At 39.7% G+C, this 17,106-nt stretch overlaps 2 protein-coding genes across 2 annotated transcripts; one reads left to right on the top strand and one right to left on the bottom strand.

Moving 5' to 3' along the window:
* Positions 1-788: 788 nt before the first annotated feature.
* fosab (v-fos FBJ murine osteosarcoma viral oncogene homolog Ab) lies at positions 789-3,142 on the bottom strand. The gene is made up of 4 exons (XM_034144095.1): positions 2,884-3,142; positions 2,285-2,506; positions 2,067-2,174; positions 789-1,957 (listed from the first exon to the last, which is right to left on the bottom strand). The coding sequence occupies exons 1-4, from the start codon at positions 3,016-3,018 to the stop codon at positions 1,301-1,303; spliced, it is 1,122 nt and encodes a 373-aa protein (XP_033999986.1). The 5' UTR covers positions 3,019-3,142; the 3' UTR covers positions 789-1,300.
* Positions 3,143-7,447: 4,305 nt separating this feature from the next.
* Positions 7,448-10,555, top strand: si:ch211-153j24.3 (proto-oncogene c-Fos). Its single transcript, XM_034143682.1, has 4 exons — positions 7,448-7,693; positions 8,220-8,435; positions 9,018-9,125; positions 9,292-10,555. The coding sequence occupies exons 1-4, from the start codon at positions 7,565-7,567 to the stop codon at positions 10,000-10,002; spliced, it is 1,164 nt and encodes a 387-aa protein (XP_033999573.1). The 5' UTR covers positions 7,448-7,564; the 3' UTR covers positions 10,003-10,555.
* Positions 10,556-17,106: the final 6,551 nt, after the last annotated feature.

The raw sequence follows: 17,106 nt of genomic DNA, 5'->3' as shown, positions 1-17,106 counted from the left end.
GTTAAGACAGGCTGAATAAAGCACCACTTTGAGCAGACAGACACTTTAACCTAATGTCCAGCTGTCTGCATGCCCCAGTCCATTTGCAAAACACAACTGAAATAAATGCACACTTCTGTCTGTGCCTTTATGAATGATTCCTGGGGACTCTTTTCTTGCATTGTGCTGTAACTCACAATGTGCGTCTTTCACTGTGGGATTTGATATTTTTGCGATCATCAAAGATCACAGAATACAGGGATCTACCGACGCAGATCGTGGTTGAGACGTTGTTATGTTGTATAACCATACGTGTGCAGCGGTTGTCATCGAGCACGACTGAATACATTTAGATTAGGGAAGCATCGCCTCATCGGTTTTTGCTCGTTCCCCTATTCCGAAAATCAAATGTAATTTATCTTTAGAGAGAAACCCAGAGACGGGTATTTAAATGTTTTAGTGGAAAAAGCCCGTCTGCAGTCTCCTTGCAGACAGCAACAGCGAGTCTTCGTGTTGTGCTATATTTGGGCACGGAAGTAAAACGTCATCGCGCTTGCAAATAAAAAAAAAATGGAAAAAAACGCAGTGACGTAGGAGCCCTGACGTGTAGTTAACCTTGGCAACAGACGGAACAATAAATAGAGCCAGTGGAGCTGCAGGAAAAAGACTGCTATCCCTTATGGAGGATAAAATTAGAAATGATTTTAATTATGTGCTGAATACCAGTGTTAATATATCTCAATCCAAGGGAAATGTTAATGTATGTGTGCATATAACAAGAAGTGTGACAAACAGATAGTTCAATTTAAATATCACTATTTTTTTATTTACATACTTTAAAAACAACATTCATCTTTACTCTCTCTGTAAAAAAATAAATTGAAATTTCATAAATTATAACCACTAATGTTTTCACAGAAAACTTCAAGATAGACCACTCAGACTATCATGGATGGACAACAAGCACGTCAGTTTTTAAGTTTTTCACAGACAGTTCACATTACTCTCACATTCCATCAACCAGAAAGAAACTGGATCAATAATAACTATTGCTCTGAAAACACATCAACACTACAACAAGTTTTGTTATCTATAGCACCATAAAATCATATCAACTCATAAAACGACTAGGTGATATAAGTTGAAACATGCTTTTTAACTTGCTACATTGTTGTTATAGGCAAGTATAGATAAAAGCAAATAAATTCATAAATAATTTGCTTCCTGGTTAAGTCCATTCCATAGCCCTGGGATCTGTACATCTCATAATTCAAGAAGATGTGCTCGATAGGAAGTACGATTGTCTTTTGTGGAAGAGTCTTTAAAGGGCCAGCAGTGTTGGGGAGCTGAGGGAATCGGAGGACTGGTCGTTGCTGTTGCTTCCTCTCCTGTGGGCAACGCCACAAGTGGGGAAGGTCTCCGCCTCTGGGAAGGTGAAGACAAAAGAAGACGTGTAGGTGGTGCAGGCCGGAGTGCAGGTCACCACAGGCGTGCAAAGAGACTCAAAGTCACTGCTGTTGGCTGAGGCGTGAAGGGGCTCCCAGTCCTGAGTTGTGTAGAGGGAGTTGGACAGGTCGACCTCTGGCACTGACCGCGCCGTCTCCATCTCTGTCTTCGCCAGCAGATCCAGAGACTCCTCCAGGACAGAGGAGTCCAGGTCTGTCATCTTGACCGCACTGCTGGAGATGGTGGAAGTGGAGAGGATGGAGCTGCTGGAGAAGATGGAGTTACAGGTGGAGGTGGAGTTGAAGGTGGGCTGGCTGGAAGTGATAGTGTTTGCCTGGGAGGACACTGTGGTGGACAGGAAGGGATGAGCAGGAGTAATGGAGACCATGTTGAAGTCTGAGTCCAGGTCTGAGGGGATTTTGCAGATGGGTTGATGGGCAGCCAGAATGAACTCAAGCCTTTCCTTCTCCTTCATAAGATTAGCAATATCATTCTGCAGGAGGGATTTCTCATCCTCAAGCTCATCAGTTTCCTGCAAAGGAGAGAGAAATAGAGGAATTAGCTTCACTGCTGGTTTACACTGCTATAAGCATAGACAAGAAATACATTTTGAAGAATGATGGTAAATCTGACAAACTTACAGTTTGCAGTGTGTCTGTAAGCTCTCTCCTCCTGTTGCGGCATTTAGCTGCTGCCTGCTTATTTCTCTCTCTGCGAACTCTCTTCTTCTCATCCTCCTCAGGGTTCACCTGCACAGAACACAAGAAAAAAGTTAAGTCTCCAGCTCGTGATAATCAATACAGTGTCACATAGAAGTTGCCACATGTTATGTAACATGTGATGGTCAGATGGTAATTACCTGTTCCATTCTTCTCTTGTTAGAGGTATGAGTCCTGGAAGCAGACCTCATGCCTGGTCTGGTGTATGCAGGGCTGGGTCTGCTGCTGTAGAGGGGGGGTCTGTGAGAAGGGGCCACTGAGGAGATCAAAGGCTGGACCATCCACTGCAGATCCTGGCTTGTCGAAATAGCTGTGACGGTGGGGATGAAGGAGGCACTTGATGCTGTCAAGTCAGTGAAATCCTGTAGGCAATGAGAAAGAAGATCATGAGTACATCTGATATACTTTCAGGAGGAGGGATACAGCGTTGCAGGATTGTCTATAAAAAGCTGTGTGGTTTAAAAATATCCATATGATGTCAACCATGACGTTACACTCTCCCTATGGGGTTTCCAGGTGGATGAATGAAACCCACCTTGCACTGTGTAGGTCAATGGGCTATTTCAAGCACAACGTCATTGGCTATCTTAATTTTTAAATAAGCTTGTGTTCATTAGGTTAAACTTACAGCTTTATGAGAATAATGTAGTGAGCTATGATGAGTTTTATTTGTCTAACTTGCATGCAAACAAATAGGCTACATTGTAATACAAGTTGAATAAACATGAACTGGACATACCTGAGACTGGGGAGATCCCATGCTGGAGTAAGATCCTGCCGGGGAGGGATAATATCCCACGGTGTCCCCGGATGGGGAAGCGGTGCTGCAGCGGGAGGAGGAATCGCACTCCGTGTTGAAAGTGGTAAACATCATCTTTCCCAAAAAAAACAAGTAGGAAGATCCAAACAAATGTGAACTTGAGTTGAGGAAATCCCTTTGTAGGTTTGAGAAAAACTCTTCACTTGCTGTTCCTGATATGTATTGCTCCTCTCGTTGTTCTGCTACTGAAAGTTTGAATGCCAACTGTGAGAGCTCGGAGCTTTTTATAGCCTGAGAAGGAAGGGCCGATGACGTAGGCAAAGGGGCGCGCTATTTACTTGACACCGGGAGGAAAAAAAACACACGAACACACACATAACAACGCTAAAATAAAGCCATATATTTCTTAAACATTGTTTTTAAAACACTAATACGTGATTATACAACGTATATCAGTGTTTTGTTTGAAGTTGAAGGTAACATTTAGAAATATTTGTTAAACTCAGCCTCGAGAAATGGAATATTCCAGGGATCCCCGCTACGTCATTTCCCATATATGGTGCATCCTGTAAAAAAGGGGCGGGTCCTGATGGGAAGTGGGCTACACCATGTGAGATTGGCGGACAGCGACATGACGTTATGTAAGACAACAAACACAGCGGCTGTTGTGAAAACCAAAGAACAAATGTAGACATTCTACACAGCAAAGTTCATCAAATATTCATTTGAACATTTATATTTGTCAAACAAAACGCATTAAAAAAACGGCTGGTGTTTTTTAACATTCAATTTGAACATTTTGTTATTATAATTATTAAAATAACCTCTATAGCAGAGCAGCAGTTCTTTTTTTAACGTCTCTGAAAATAGCCTTTAATGCATTTGTATAACTCAAAGGCATGACTCCATGCAAACCAAATTACGCTCTTATTTCCTTTAACAAATAAAACACTTGGAGGATCAATCAGGTACAGGGTTTTTTACATGTGTTGCAGGTTCAAACCCCACTGCAGTCAGCATGTCGTTGTGTCCCTGGGCAAGACACTTCACCCAAAATTGCTCCTGTGGTGATTGTCCACAGTATTGAGTATGTAATCAATCATCCATACTACAGGATTTGGTCTACCAGTTCATGTTAAGTAATGTCCCTCTTCAGACAGATCAGAAATCCCAGAATGCAATGGTGAAACAGCAGATTTGGATCTCTGCAAAGAGATACCAAAACTAAAAACTGTAGTTCAATAACTTATACTACATCACCGTCACAAAACAAAACATTAAAACTAAGATGTGAAAGGATGTACATTCTTAGATGGAATGCTTAGACCACTTTGCCAAAAACACAACAAAGTATGTCTATGTAACTCTCCTTCCTGTAATTGTTTAGGGTAAGACCTATGGGTAAGACTCATGATGCTTATCCGAGTTTAAGTAAATGTGTTATTTGAATGTGATAAAGGCAAATGCGTAATTTGAATCAAATTCAAAACAACTAGGCTATCTAAGCAAAATGGCAGGAACATCATACGAACATGTCAGAGCAGAGGTGATTGCGTGTGCTCTGCCCGCAGGCATTGCTTGTACTTTGTGCGTGCAATCCTCTCAAGGGTGTGTTTGGCAGCAGAGCAAGCTGATAACTGGTTTGGTGTGTGTACTTTTCCACAACAGCAGTTTACCTTTCTCAACGATTTCGTTACAGGCGTGATCATAAAGGTCTTCCCTACAACTGTGGTAAAGGGAATCCTCATGATTTACATAACGAGCTACATGAATCACTAAATGCCGCTATAGGCATGGAGCCAACATTTTGACTTTATTGCTCTTCAAATTAAGTGTTTAACTTACTCTTCACAACTGATTTTCCTATAGCTCTTAATAAATAGGTAGGGCATTGAGTTCAGTTTTCTTAGTGTGAGCAATATTCTGCAGTTAATATTACTGTTGACTAAGCATTTATAGAAAGTAAAGAATGAGCAGACAGCATAAGCTCTGGCCACAATATTGATATATACACAACATTTGCATTATGTTTTCCTCTTTCTTTGTATTCTTATTTGTCCTATTGGGGTTGTATCTTTGTTTGATTCATTGAATTTAATGGTATTGACTGTGAAGCACTTTGGGTCAGTGCTTTGTGTATTACTATGTCCCTCTAAACAGTGTATAGGCTGGCTGAGTTGTAAGAGAAAGTGTGAATTAATGTTAACATAATAAAGGTACAAAGTGTTGATAATGTGTTTTGGTTTAATTGTGTCAAAGTGCATCAATGTAGGCTAAAGCAGTTTTGTTTCCCGCGCTCATGTTATGTTGAACATTCCTGGTTGTCGTAGCAACGCTCCACCCATTCGCGTCAGTGACGTGCTAATTTTGCATAGCAACAACGATCGTTTGTGTTGTTATGACGGCTCACTCAACAGAGTAAAACAGAAACCGGCTCTTAAGCAGTGTCTCATAACACACGTAGTAACGCTCCTGGTTCCTGAGATCAGCGTCAGAGTGAGAGCTCTGTCTGTGTTGAGGCTCTCAGACAGACAGCGGCGGAATGACAGAGGACTCCGACCAACCCGTTTACTTCCAGGACTGCTGGAGTAGTTTGTTTTACTGGTTGGCAAGAGCAGCAGCTTCCAATTAGCAATGCTGACCTAGACTTTGTGTTACCTTAAGAACAATGTTTAAGTTATTCAGAAATAAGAAGTATTGCCTTGAAATAAAAGATTGGTTATCATATAGGCTAGCATGTCTTGGTGACATAATACAAATAATCCCCAAACCTGTTCAAATTAAAAGAATAAGATTGCAGAAGCACATCTGGAAATAATGGATGAAGTTGTATTCAAAAAGATGACATTTGGGGAAAGAGTTCAGTTACTCCAATACATTTTCCAACTGTATTTTTATTTATTATAAATATACCCCGTGCCTTTTCATTTGAGGACAAATTCCCTCACATGGCAACAAAGGCATCATCCAGTAGCACAGTTAATGATCTATTTGCCTAATTTACATGATCTTTGAACGCTGATCTCACGGAGTCTATAAATACCCTCACGCATTCACGCTCAAGTTGCTATGATGAAAACAAGACTTTGAGCTGCGAGAGGTGTCTGGCGTGATGTGCAACCTTTGAACCCTTTCCAGTCTTCAGCCGCCGGCGAATGAATGGGCTCAAGCCGACCACCTAATGATGTGCCGGAAAACAAACCCAAAGGGGGCTGTGACTGCCGGGAAGCAGCCGGGAGCGCAGCCCGTCTCTGAACTTTGAGAGGCCCCCTCTATTCACCAACTATCCCTTTCAGAGGATCTGTGAGGTCATGTGAAATCTAAATATAGCATACTATACAATCCCTGTTGTTATAGGAGATTGTTTAGGCTGTGCGGGAATACGGCTTACATAATTGGTTTCGATAAATTGCATTAGGAAAAGAAACAGTGCACATTGCGAGGAAATCAGCCACCACTCAATTAGCCTGGTTATACATTTACAAAAACAGAGGTTTAATATTTTGTCATTCTCTGCAATAACAACCTAATGGTGTGTATTTATAAATGCATTAGGCCTACATATAGATTTTCTGCGTAAATATGCAGTGTGGACTATATTTATTTTGATATTAAACCGGTGGGTCAAGTGCAGTGGGCTTCCATCGCCTCCATGTCCTAAATGTAGCACAATGACGCTTGTATCAGGTACAATGCATGACAAGACTTTTAGCGCTGTTTCACTTTCTTTGTGAGTGTGAGTGAGTGGGCCACACACAGCCACACGTCCGTCTGCGCGTTCTCCGTGCGCCACAGCGCGCCCCTTGCCTACCGGAAACACCATATATGGCTCGGTCGGTCCAGTCGGCGATTGGCTGCTTCACTAAAGCGACAATTCTGTTGCTGGAGCTCTATTCATATGCAGAGACAGGTGGAGAAAAAATAGGCATGTGATATATGGATCCACTTCATTTAGCAGCTCATAAATAATGAGCTGGTGTGCTGAAAGATGTGTGTGTTCATTTAATCATGATGGGTTTTGTAATATTGTTCCAAATAATGTGTTAGGACACCTTTGATAATGCACTGTATTTTTTATCAAGTGTTCTTATCTAACATAAAGGCAAATATTTTAAACTGTGTTTTATTGCAATCCCTTATCCTGCAAGAACAGTTCTGTTTCCATACATCATCGGATTATTATACGGTGTACATATGTGGACGTATAGGGAACATAATCTATATGATGCAGATGCTGCATACATAAAATGACGTAGGCCTAGTTCATTCATGGCGATAGGCACCTCATGCAGGCGGGGGTGTCACTTAATATAGGCTCGATATTTTTTGATACACGACTTAATAAAATAAGTACAAATAAAAGGGCTGCTGAAGTTGTTGTTCAGACATTCCACGGATTTAATTGTTCAATTGTAAAAACATCTGCTCGCTTTTTTTCATATTCTCCTATCTCTCTCTCTGTGCGATGGTTCGGTCTCACCACACAGATTTCATTCATAAAATTCCAGCTCACTATAAAAGGCAGGGCCTCTCCACTATCTGCACAGTTACCATTTATGAACGTGGCAAATGGGATACAGTTAAGGCTTAAGACGACTGTTTTCTACTTAGATCAGATAGACTAATCTCTCTTTTTATGCAGTGATTTTTAGACGAGAACATGCATCCAGACTCCAACACTGAGTTCGACTCATCGTCCAGCTGTAGCACAGCATCGCCTGGCGGGGACACCCCTGGGTGCAGCCAGCATCCTCCTGACTCGCTTTCATCATCAGTGGACAGCGCAAAGGTAGACGCGGATCTGATCATTCAACATTTTTTATCCTCACTCATCTTGTGGGATCATTTATGCATATACGGCTAATTTAGGTTGCAAAAGTATACACATATCTAAGAACATTTCATAGACAGCCTTTTTCTGTCCCGTGCTGAAAACGATTCTGTAGACAGTCAATCTATATTTTCTATAGGCCTATGTAGGATATCTGCAAAGACACCACACGAATGTGTATTCTTATTTGAAGGAAATTGTTTGTAATATGTTTACTTTGAAAAGACACGTTTTGTTCGTGACCTTTCATTTGAGTGATGATGATGGTGATGAAGAAAGCGAGTGATTAGGACGTGACGACAAGTCATGCATCTGATTTTGATAGATTAGATTGATTTTGTGTTTTGGCATCTCTTTGCCAAATGATTGATGTACCATTTAGACACATCTAAAGGTCAGCCACGAGCGTGGTTCCTCACTCATCAGATAAGATAAATTAGTGTTTGACTGCATGCATATGCCTTTCTGATGTGGGTTTTTCCAGGATACTGAGACCAGCGGAGCAGACTCCTTTGTTCCGACTGTGACTGCAATCTCAACCTCGCCGGGTCTCATGTGGATGGTGCAGCCGACAGTCATCACATCTGTCTCCCCATCGGCCGGCCGAGCAAAGACCAAAACTCACGGCTCGTCCAAGTCGTCTTCCCCGGCAGGTGCAAAAAAGACAAAGCCCTCCAACAGGAAAGGGCTGAAAGACAAGGTATGCAAGAAAGCAGGGGGAGGGGCTACTGAAATGTGAGTTTCAGAGATTACAGGTTACAGGTTAGCCAATAAATCAACCAAACGGTCAGTACAATAATCCGTATCATATCCCTCTCCCCTGACAGAATTTCATATGAAAAATGTAGTTATCGCGATATTTTTTAAATAACGTAAAATAGGAAAAACATGTTTTAATTTGTTTCACTGTTAAAACGTAGTGAGAGTGCAAATGCATTACTGCGGGAATAGCACATGAGGTGATTGGATAAAGTCTAATTGGTGCAGCAAGTAATCACTTTTGGAGTAACGAGCACGCAGCGCTGTTTATGAATGGGATGGGAAATTGCATAAAACTGCGCGTTCACGTGTTCGACTAGACCGTGCCAGTGGTGCAGCATTTTAACGCCTGAACTGGAGCAGCGTCTGCACCGAGCAGATCAGTATTCCCAGCATACACTGCAGCGAACATCTTTTTTCTTCCTCTTTTTGGCAAGTGAAATGGTGCTGGAGAGCCAACTGCTGATATGGCAAACCTCAGCAGCAGGATGTCGATTAATAGGCTATTTCTCATTGATTTCAGGCGTCCAAAGAGGAGGAGGAAAGGAGGAGGATCAGGAGGGAGAGGAACAAAATTGCTGCAGCAAAGTGTCGTAACAGACGGAGGGAGCTGATAGACACTCTGCAAGCTGTAAGTATGCTGTTTTATGCCATCATATAGAGCACATCTGCACACAAGCTGAGGACATACAGCACTGCATGTCAGTAGTCATTAGGCAGGGATGAAAGCAGAGCAACCAAAGGCAGAGGCCTCCCCATGACAACTAATTCTTCTGATTTGTTCCTCCTCACCTCAGGAAACGGACAATCTCGAAGACGAGAAGTCTGCCCTCCAGACGGAGATAGCAGAGCTGATGAAGGAGAAGGAGAGACTGGAGCAAGTCTTGATCTCCCACCAACCATCCTGCAAGCTCCCTGCAAATGACAATGACGATGAAGATGATGAGGAGAAAGATAATGAAGATGATGCTGACACAATGCTGCAGGATCCTCCGGCTTCCCCACAGCTCCTGTCCATCTTAGAGGATGAAAAAAGCCCAGAGAGCACTGCAGCCATAGAAGAAGCATCTATTGGCCAAGACATGGACAGTGTCCCTTGCATCCCTGCTGCAGCCATTTTGGGGAACTCCAACATCCTGCTGTGTTCGAGTGCAGAGGAGGAGGATCTGGAGGATTTAAGAGGAGATGACTTGGATGACTTGGTGCCCAGTCTGGAGATGGCAGAGACTACAGAGATGGCTGCATCCGTCCCTGACATTGACCTGAGCGGGCCCTTCGGCCTCTCAGACTGGGAAACGCTGTACAAGTCTGTGGCCAATGACCTTGAAACGTTGAGCTCTCCAGTCATGTCTTCCAGTCCCACTTGTAGCAATTACCGCTCAGTGTTCTCGTTTAATTACTCTGAGATTGATTCCTTCGCCGAGGGCTTCGAGAGCCTCAAAGGCAGCCTGGGTGCGTCTGAGTCGATGAAAGATAGTCTTAACTCTCCGACACTTCTGGCCTTGTGAATGCAAAACAAATTATGCAAAGTTCTAACCAGCCAGCAAGCTATGATATCTCCCTCGAAAAACAATGTTTTGTAGTGTGAGTTTTGATGTTGTGTAAAACTGAACATCAGAGGTTGTGTACATGACATGTTTAATGTGACTGTAACAGGGTTGACTTCCTCCATACTGCTAGTGCAATTCTCTGTGGTGAGACTTTGCGCTGGCGACAAAAATGCATGCAAATACAAGTCATCTGTAATCCAAGAAGAGGTGGTATCTTGTGTTTCTAAATGTGATGTGAAGTTAGATCATGTTTAATAGACTAATGTATGTGTAATGCTGTTGAAAAAGTTGTGTTGTAACAAGTGAAATAGCAGGGTTACTAATGTGTAGTGTGAAGGTGTCACATCTTGCTGTAAGGTGTCCCCTAACATGATATTTCCTTTCAAGTTTTTCCATTAAAAAAAGATCACTTCATGTATTTTATCGAGATGTATTTTATGACATAGTTTATTTTTGTACTTATCAAATATGATCAGATGCAAAAATTGTATAACGCTGGAATTAAAATATACCAAGACCAATATCCTGCTTTTGTTATCATTCATGCAGTTTAAGGTATAGCAGTCATTCAATTGTAGATGTTTAAAGTGTTTTTCCAGAGCATTTTAAGGGTTTCTTGTCTTTAAAATGTTGATCAACTTGTCTCATAACCTGATGATAATGGTCTATGATTAAACGCTCAAAGAAACTGGTTCTTAATGGACCTTAGTGAAATGCTTTCTTAACTCAATTTATTATTTTGAACCTCAACTTTTTAAACCTATATAGACAAGAAAATCTAAAAAAAAAGTAGGCTATAGAAAAATAGGGAAATAGGAACATACATTGAATTTATTAAGCAAACTACATTGAGATATATTCTCAATAGCTCCAGAACAGCTATACTTAATGGACCTTGTGGCTGCTTTGTGACATTTCCAAGGTCGAGAATGAGCTCAGTTTATAAGCCAAGAGCAAAACAATTGATCCTGAGCATCTACATTTATATGATCACTGTTTAATTTCCATCTGCTCATAAAACAGATTTCAATTCAATGATATAACTTAGGCTACTTCATTGCGTCAAAAAGAGGGTCAAAATAGAATTGAGGAATATTAATACATTCAGCTGTGTCCATAAAGATGTCAGTGAATCTATTTTTGGATTCAGTGTTACATAAAGTACAACCACCGGGGATTGAATCGTGTTTAAAATGAGTGGGAGCAGCCGAAGCAGCAGGTTCATTATTTATTCATAGCTCGTTCTCAGCTCCACTATTGTCACGGTCAAGGGAATCCGAATCATCTACAGCGGCGCAGTGCGTGCCACGCCTGACGTCAGCACGCACTTGTCATTCACGTTTCACTTCCGTTGACCATGTTTGGGTAATTGCAGTTGTTTTGTTTCCATGGTGACGGGGTGTCATATTTCGGGGCTGCTCGGAGAGGGTTACCGGAAAAGCTCGAAGCAGGAGCGAGCAGAAGAGGATACTTTCTCATCAATTACAGAGCGGGCATCACGTGCATAGTGATAAGTGGTCTAGTTAGTAATGTAACGCTGCCAAAGCTTTCTGGGAATAGCAAACAGGGCATTTAAAGACCACAGCCTGTGTTGATTCGTCCTCACGGTAGCAAAGCAATAACACCGCAGTGGATGCTTAATGTAACCACAGTCAGACCAAACCAGTAAGCCTTCATTTTATGAATGCATATCAGCAGGCATGGCAACATCTACCATGTTTCCATGTCGTTGTTTGTGCCAAATGCAGTCTTTCTTTTTCATCAGTAGGGGGAGCTACAACTGTGGGCTTCTCTTGATTTTAGCAACTGTATGCAACAAATTAGAAACGGCCCTGAACAGACTTCCAAACCACAGCAAAAATAGACATTGACAGTAAAGCACAGGTCATTTAATATCATGATATATATGTACATTTCAATATCATGTGCATTCTTGTTCAAAATAACTTTAAATAACCATTGTGGGCATGTTACTTTGCTATCTTAGTCTACTTATTGTAATATATGTATCCTACTTAAGTTTTTTGGGTTAAACTTCTTTTACAGTATACTGTATATGTTTTGTTATTGTGTTTATGCTGTTGTAACTTTACAAAATTACTTGTATTGCTTATCTATAGTCACAGGTGTTCGTAGTCTGTTCAATTTATTTGTTATGTGTATATTATTGGATATCATTTGATCCATACTTGATCTCTTTGTTATTATAATAACATACACAGTTAGGTCACATGGAATTTGTACCAATACAAACTAATTGTGCTTTGGGAGAAGGTGTCATATGTCTGGCTAATAGAGCCAATTAAATGGAAAATGTTTTAATTGTGTACGCAATATCTTGGTGCCCGACTATTTTAGAGCGATGATGGATGAGCCTGTTAACATCTGTGATACTGACTCACTCTTTGTTCACTTGCTCCACCAAACTGTGTGTAAAGGAGTGCAGTGTCCTCCAATGCCTGTTTCAAAGCATTTTATGAAATGTTCCTTACCACCTAAAGTGTATTCAAGTTGAATGCTTTAAGTATATCTTGATGCTTATTTTGGACATTCACTTAATGAAATAACTTTACTTAGTATTTATTTTACGTTTACTGAAGTTAAAGATCTGAGCACTTCTTCCACAAATGTTTAGATCATTGCAATTATTTTAATGTACTATGTATTTTTTAAGCAGAATTTAAATGTTGTAGAGGGCCAAGAGGGAGATTACAAAAAACTTGAAAAGTATAACTATGCAACATCTTTAGTAAACTCATTATGTTTTGTTGGCAAAATCTGAATCTGCAAAGTAAACAGCATAGCTTTAAAATAAATGTAATGGAGTATTGAAACAGGGTACATTCCTCTAAGAATACATGTAATATAAGTACAAAGTGGAATAAGATGAAAATATATTGTGTATTGTGTACACACAGTCTATATTGGTGTTTATTGGTATGTTTGTATGATTATATATCACACCATGTACAATTTGAATTGTACATTGTTAAGCATGGACTTGCCCTGACAATTAAATAAGGAAGCAAACATGAAGAAGTGGTCTTACTGCAGTGAAGTTAAGGATGGGATGGCTCACAGCAGCATCAGCACTCTGTAATATGCGCCTGGTTACAGATCTCTATCTCTCTATTATTTGTTGTGTGCTCACTGTTTCCACCTCTGTTATCTCATCCTCATACACCTCCTGACCACTCGGGTTCCTGCTTGCTGTGATATTCCCAAGGAAGTGCTATATTTACAGTAATAAATCAATGTCATACGGGTTTGGTGAGACTGGGTCACCTGACATGAGGAAGGCTATGAGAGAGCAGTTGTAACAGAGCCATAGATAGAGTTGCTGATGTGAACATGAACTCAAACAATAAATAAATGTTCCAGCGGTACACGTCAATACGTCAAGGGAACAATAGGAAAAACAGGATCTTGTGATGATTTGGTACTTTATTTTTAAATTATTCCATGTAATCTCATTTAGTTACTGACAGTAAAAAACTCCAAAGGTTGTATTCATTGTTTTCTTCTACATGATACCAGTGAATCTAGACCTGAGCAATAATAACACTGGGATCTTTTACCAACAATGTAGCCTGTTTATGTGAGAGGGATGAAGATGAAGAGGGTTTAAAGTCTACGCTTGCACACAATTGGTGCACTTAGTGATTGATTTAGTATCTTTCAAGGGAGTGGATGTGAGTCTGCTGCAGCATCACAATCCAATCCATTAAGGAGGTCATGTTTTTCTATAAGTACACAGGAGTGTCCTGTAGAGTGTTTGTTTATTTTTGGAAAAGAGGAGCTTTTATATTGAAACTACTTTTTAATTAAGGCACTGATTGTATATATAATGTATAGTCATTTTAGGCAAATAACACTATTTGCAATATGTTGACATTCACCGACTTAAGTATGACAAAATCCTATTTGCCCCTTTTTACCATTGTTGTCAGAAAAAGGGAAATATCATAATGCACCGTTTCCAAGATGTACAGTTTTTTTTATAACCTGCATAATTACACATCGTTAGACATATTTTGACGAGTGTCTGGGATTATTTTGAAAGAAAAAAAGGGAAGGAGGGAAGTGGATTCATGGAGTGGTAGTAAAAATAACGTTGTTCTATAGTACCATCTGCATTGTGGTGAACGATGAGTCAAGACTGTGTCTGGAGGTGTCTGGTTTTGTGGGTATTTCCCAAAGATGTGGTTCTGGATAATATTGTGACAAAAACAATTTAAACTTACCCTGCAGATGTATATCAAGTATAAAAACTATGAAAAATATGACTGACTTGTTCACATCTTCAAGTAAAGAGGACTATAACATGTTAAGGATATGCTGGTGTTTATGCATACAAAATGACAAAACGTGTGTGTGTAAATACCTGTCATAAAACGTTAGAGAGACAGAAACACACATTTCTTAGTTATAAGAAATAAGTTAAAAAGCTGTTTCATTGTTTTTACCTTGCCTTCAGACGCCCACGCAGTAAGAACTCTGCAACAGTTTGGCAAAGCTGCAAAACCACAAACTGCTCTCCGTCGCCTTTCATCATTCAGGCAGCTGAAGGAAAGTGCAAAGAAGATTATGTTTGAATGCAAAGGCTTTCTGGATGATCAGAACAGACAAAAACTAAATGTTTATTCAAAGTTTTTACACATAAAAATGAAAAATAACTCATAACATATTGCTAAACAAACATTACAATTAATCATGGCATCATGTGTAGTCAAAAAGGGTCTCTTAAAAAATAAATGCAATATAAAAAAAATCTCAAAAAGAAGCAAGAAATGCAATGAAGTCAATCAATAAATAAAAATAGCTAAAAATAAGGGTTAATTTTGGACATTATTAGAATAAAAGCAGTTTAGCACTTCATCACTTTGTTAATGTATGATAAGTATTTAGAGGGTCCATCAGTTTAAAAAATATGTCTTACTTTATATGAACTTTTGCTGTATTTCTTTCCATTAAGTACACTTTTATTCACGTGTCTTGCCATTAGTAGATTTGGGTTGCATTGACTTAAGCACAGATAAAGTTATATTTATACTTTTAACCACCAATATAAATTGACATGCAGCAAGTAAGCCTTTCTACAACTTTATAGATGCTCTTTAAAAACGTTTGTGGGACAAATTAACGTGCTCTGCATACTTGGTCTGCATATCCTGACTGGTATATTTGTTCAGTTTGTCATTATCAAAGCTTATTGTTCTTGGCAGGGACCATTCCCCTCTTAAAGGCTTAAAGTGCCAAACAGGGCAGCACCATGTGTGTTCATGTACTGAGTGACATCTCTGGCTGCCCTCCTGCAGGCCCGAGGAATTCAGCTGAAAGTCTACACCTGCGACAGGAAACCTCGAAACTGTCTACAGATGCACATTTTAAGGGACCCTCCTGTTTTATGAAATATGTCTGCTTTTCGGCTCAGTTCTGCTTTATTAACCCCAAATGCCCCCCCTTTAGAGTTTGTCATCCATGTAAAGTGACGGTGACGCACAGGCCCCCCCGACCTCCCCTCAGATGCGAGACATAAATCACAGCAGAACCAAATTAGAATCTAAAAAAAGGAACAGAGTGGGGTATTTCGGCGAGCCTCTAATAACTCAGAGGCTTGTTCTCGGTGGAACAGTTGAGATGGCAGCGTGCAAAAAACAAATCTCTCCTTTGATAATAGTAATGAATCCAAACCTGAGACTTAATCAAAGGTGCACAGGATGAATGGGTTGTTTTGTATTTAAATGATACTAAAACACAATTTTCCTCAGGCAGCTGGAGGATACAACTTTTATTTTTCTCTGAAATTTAAATGCAGTTCAGATGTGACTTTGATATTTGTAAAGTAATGCATGTATATTTTATATGGCACCATTTATACAGCTATATAAAGATGGCTATATTGAAAAATACATCTATGTGCAGAACTTTCAACATTCAAATAGAAAATTAGCAAGAGAAATAGCCAAAATCAATTAGGAATTGTTTTTCAGAGGTTTTTTCTTTTAGTGCTTGAAGAGTATAACTTCATGTCTCCATAATGTGCTACAAACAGACACATTTTAGTTCAATAAAGGCAGAGCAGCAGGATGTAGTGACAACAGGCCACACTAGAGGGAAGCAGCAGAGGGAGATGTTCAGTTTCAGATTTCTGGAACTTTCTGAAGTTTCTCCTTTAGAAGCCATTCTTTTGTGTATGTGTGTTTAGTGTGTGTTATGAATCAAGTAACCGCTTTATTAAGTTGAGAAAATAAAAATGGATTCCAGCAGCTAAAGCTACATGAGCAAAAACTCTTCAAGATTTACTGCATTACTTAGGCATTAAACTTCCTGCACCTGAAATAATAAGAGTTCTGCTCTCTGTGAATTTGTCTGAGAAAAGTAATAGTGTGTTTCCCTTTCAGTCTTATAACGCACAATAAATCTACTCAAAAGTCCAAATGCAACGTTGAAAGCATAATAACTTCCGGGTACAGAATGACAAACAAGGTGAAATACTTTCATTTTTGCCTTTGCATGAACAATCACAGTTAAGTTCTGTTTACCAGATTGAATGTTAATAGTTAACAGGGATATAACAGGAAGTGATGACTATGCTCTTCCAAAAAAATTCATCACATAAAAATGTATATTGACTTCTTAAAGGTCTTAAATTGGTTTGTGTTTGTCATTTGTAGACTGAAACTTTTTGTTGAGTACTTAAAAGAGTAATTTTGGGTTGTTGATAACTCTCATTTCCCTGTAAGAGCTTAATGGCTAATTTCCCTATTTTGGGGTAACGCAGTCATTTAACAACTTCTGAAAGTTATCGGGAACAAAGCCACATCCTTACACATGTTTAAATAATCTCAAAGACATACTGTATTAGAAAGAAAAATAAATACTTTTGTTGCTCAAAATCCTGTTGATCTCACTGTAAAATATACTGTGACACAAGTACTCATTATGCAGAATGGCTCATTTAAGAATGCCATATAGTATATAATTATAATGATGCATTAGTCCATTCATCACTTAAATATTGCAGCTGTTTTTTATTTATAGCATACACTCCTAGTTTGC

This window comes from Trematomus bernacchii, unplaced genomic scaffold (genome assembly GCF_902827165.1).
Source record: "Trematomus bernacchii unplaced genomic scaffold, fTreBer1.1, whole genome shotgun sequence".
Classification (NCBI taxonomy): domain Eukaryota; kingdom Metazoa; phylum Chordata; class Actinopteri; order Perciformes; family Nototheniidae; genus Trematomus; species Trematomus bernacchii.
Note: the sequence above shows the minus strand (reverse complement) of the source record. Positions and strands in the feature narration are given on the sequence as shown.

Coding starts and splice junctions, on each gene's coding strand:
- fosab (XM_034144095.1), bottom strand. CDS start 3,018: ATGATGTTTACCACTTTCAACACGGAGTGCGATTCCTCCTCCCGCTGC. Junction 2,175..2,284: donor ACAAGAGAAGAATGGAACAG/GTAATTACCATC, acceptor TGTTCTGTGCAG/GTGAACCCTGAGGAGGATGA. Junction 1,958..2,066: donor TTACAGACACACTGCAAACT/GTAAGTTTGTCA, acceptor TCTCCTTTGCAG/GAAACTGATGAGCTTGAGGA.
- si:ch211-153j24.3 (XM_034143682.1), top strand. CDS start 7,565: ATGCATCCAGACTCCAACACTGAGTTCGACTCATCGTCCAGCTGTAGC. Junction 7,694..8,219: donor CATCAGTGGACAGCGCAAAG/GTAGACGCGGAT, acceptor GGGTTTTTCCAG/GATACTGAGACCAGCGGAGC. Junction 9,126..9,291: donor TGATAGACACTCTGCAAGCT/GTAAGTATGCTG, acceptor TCCTCACCTCAG/GAAACGGACAATCTCGAAGA.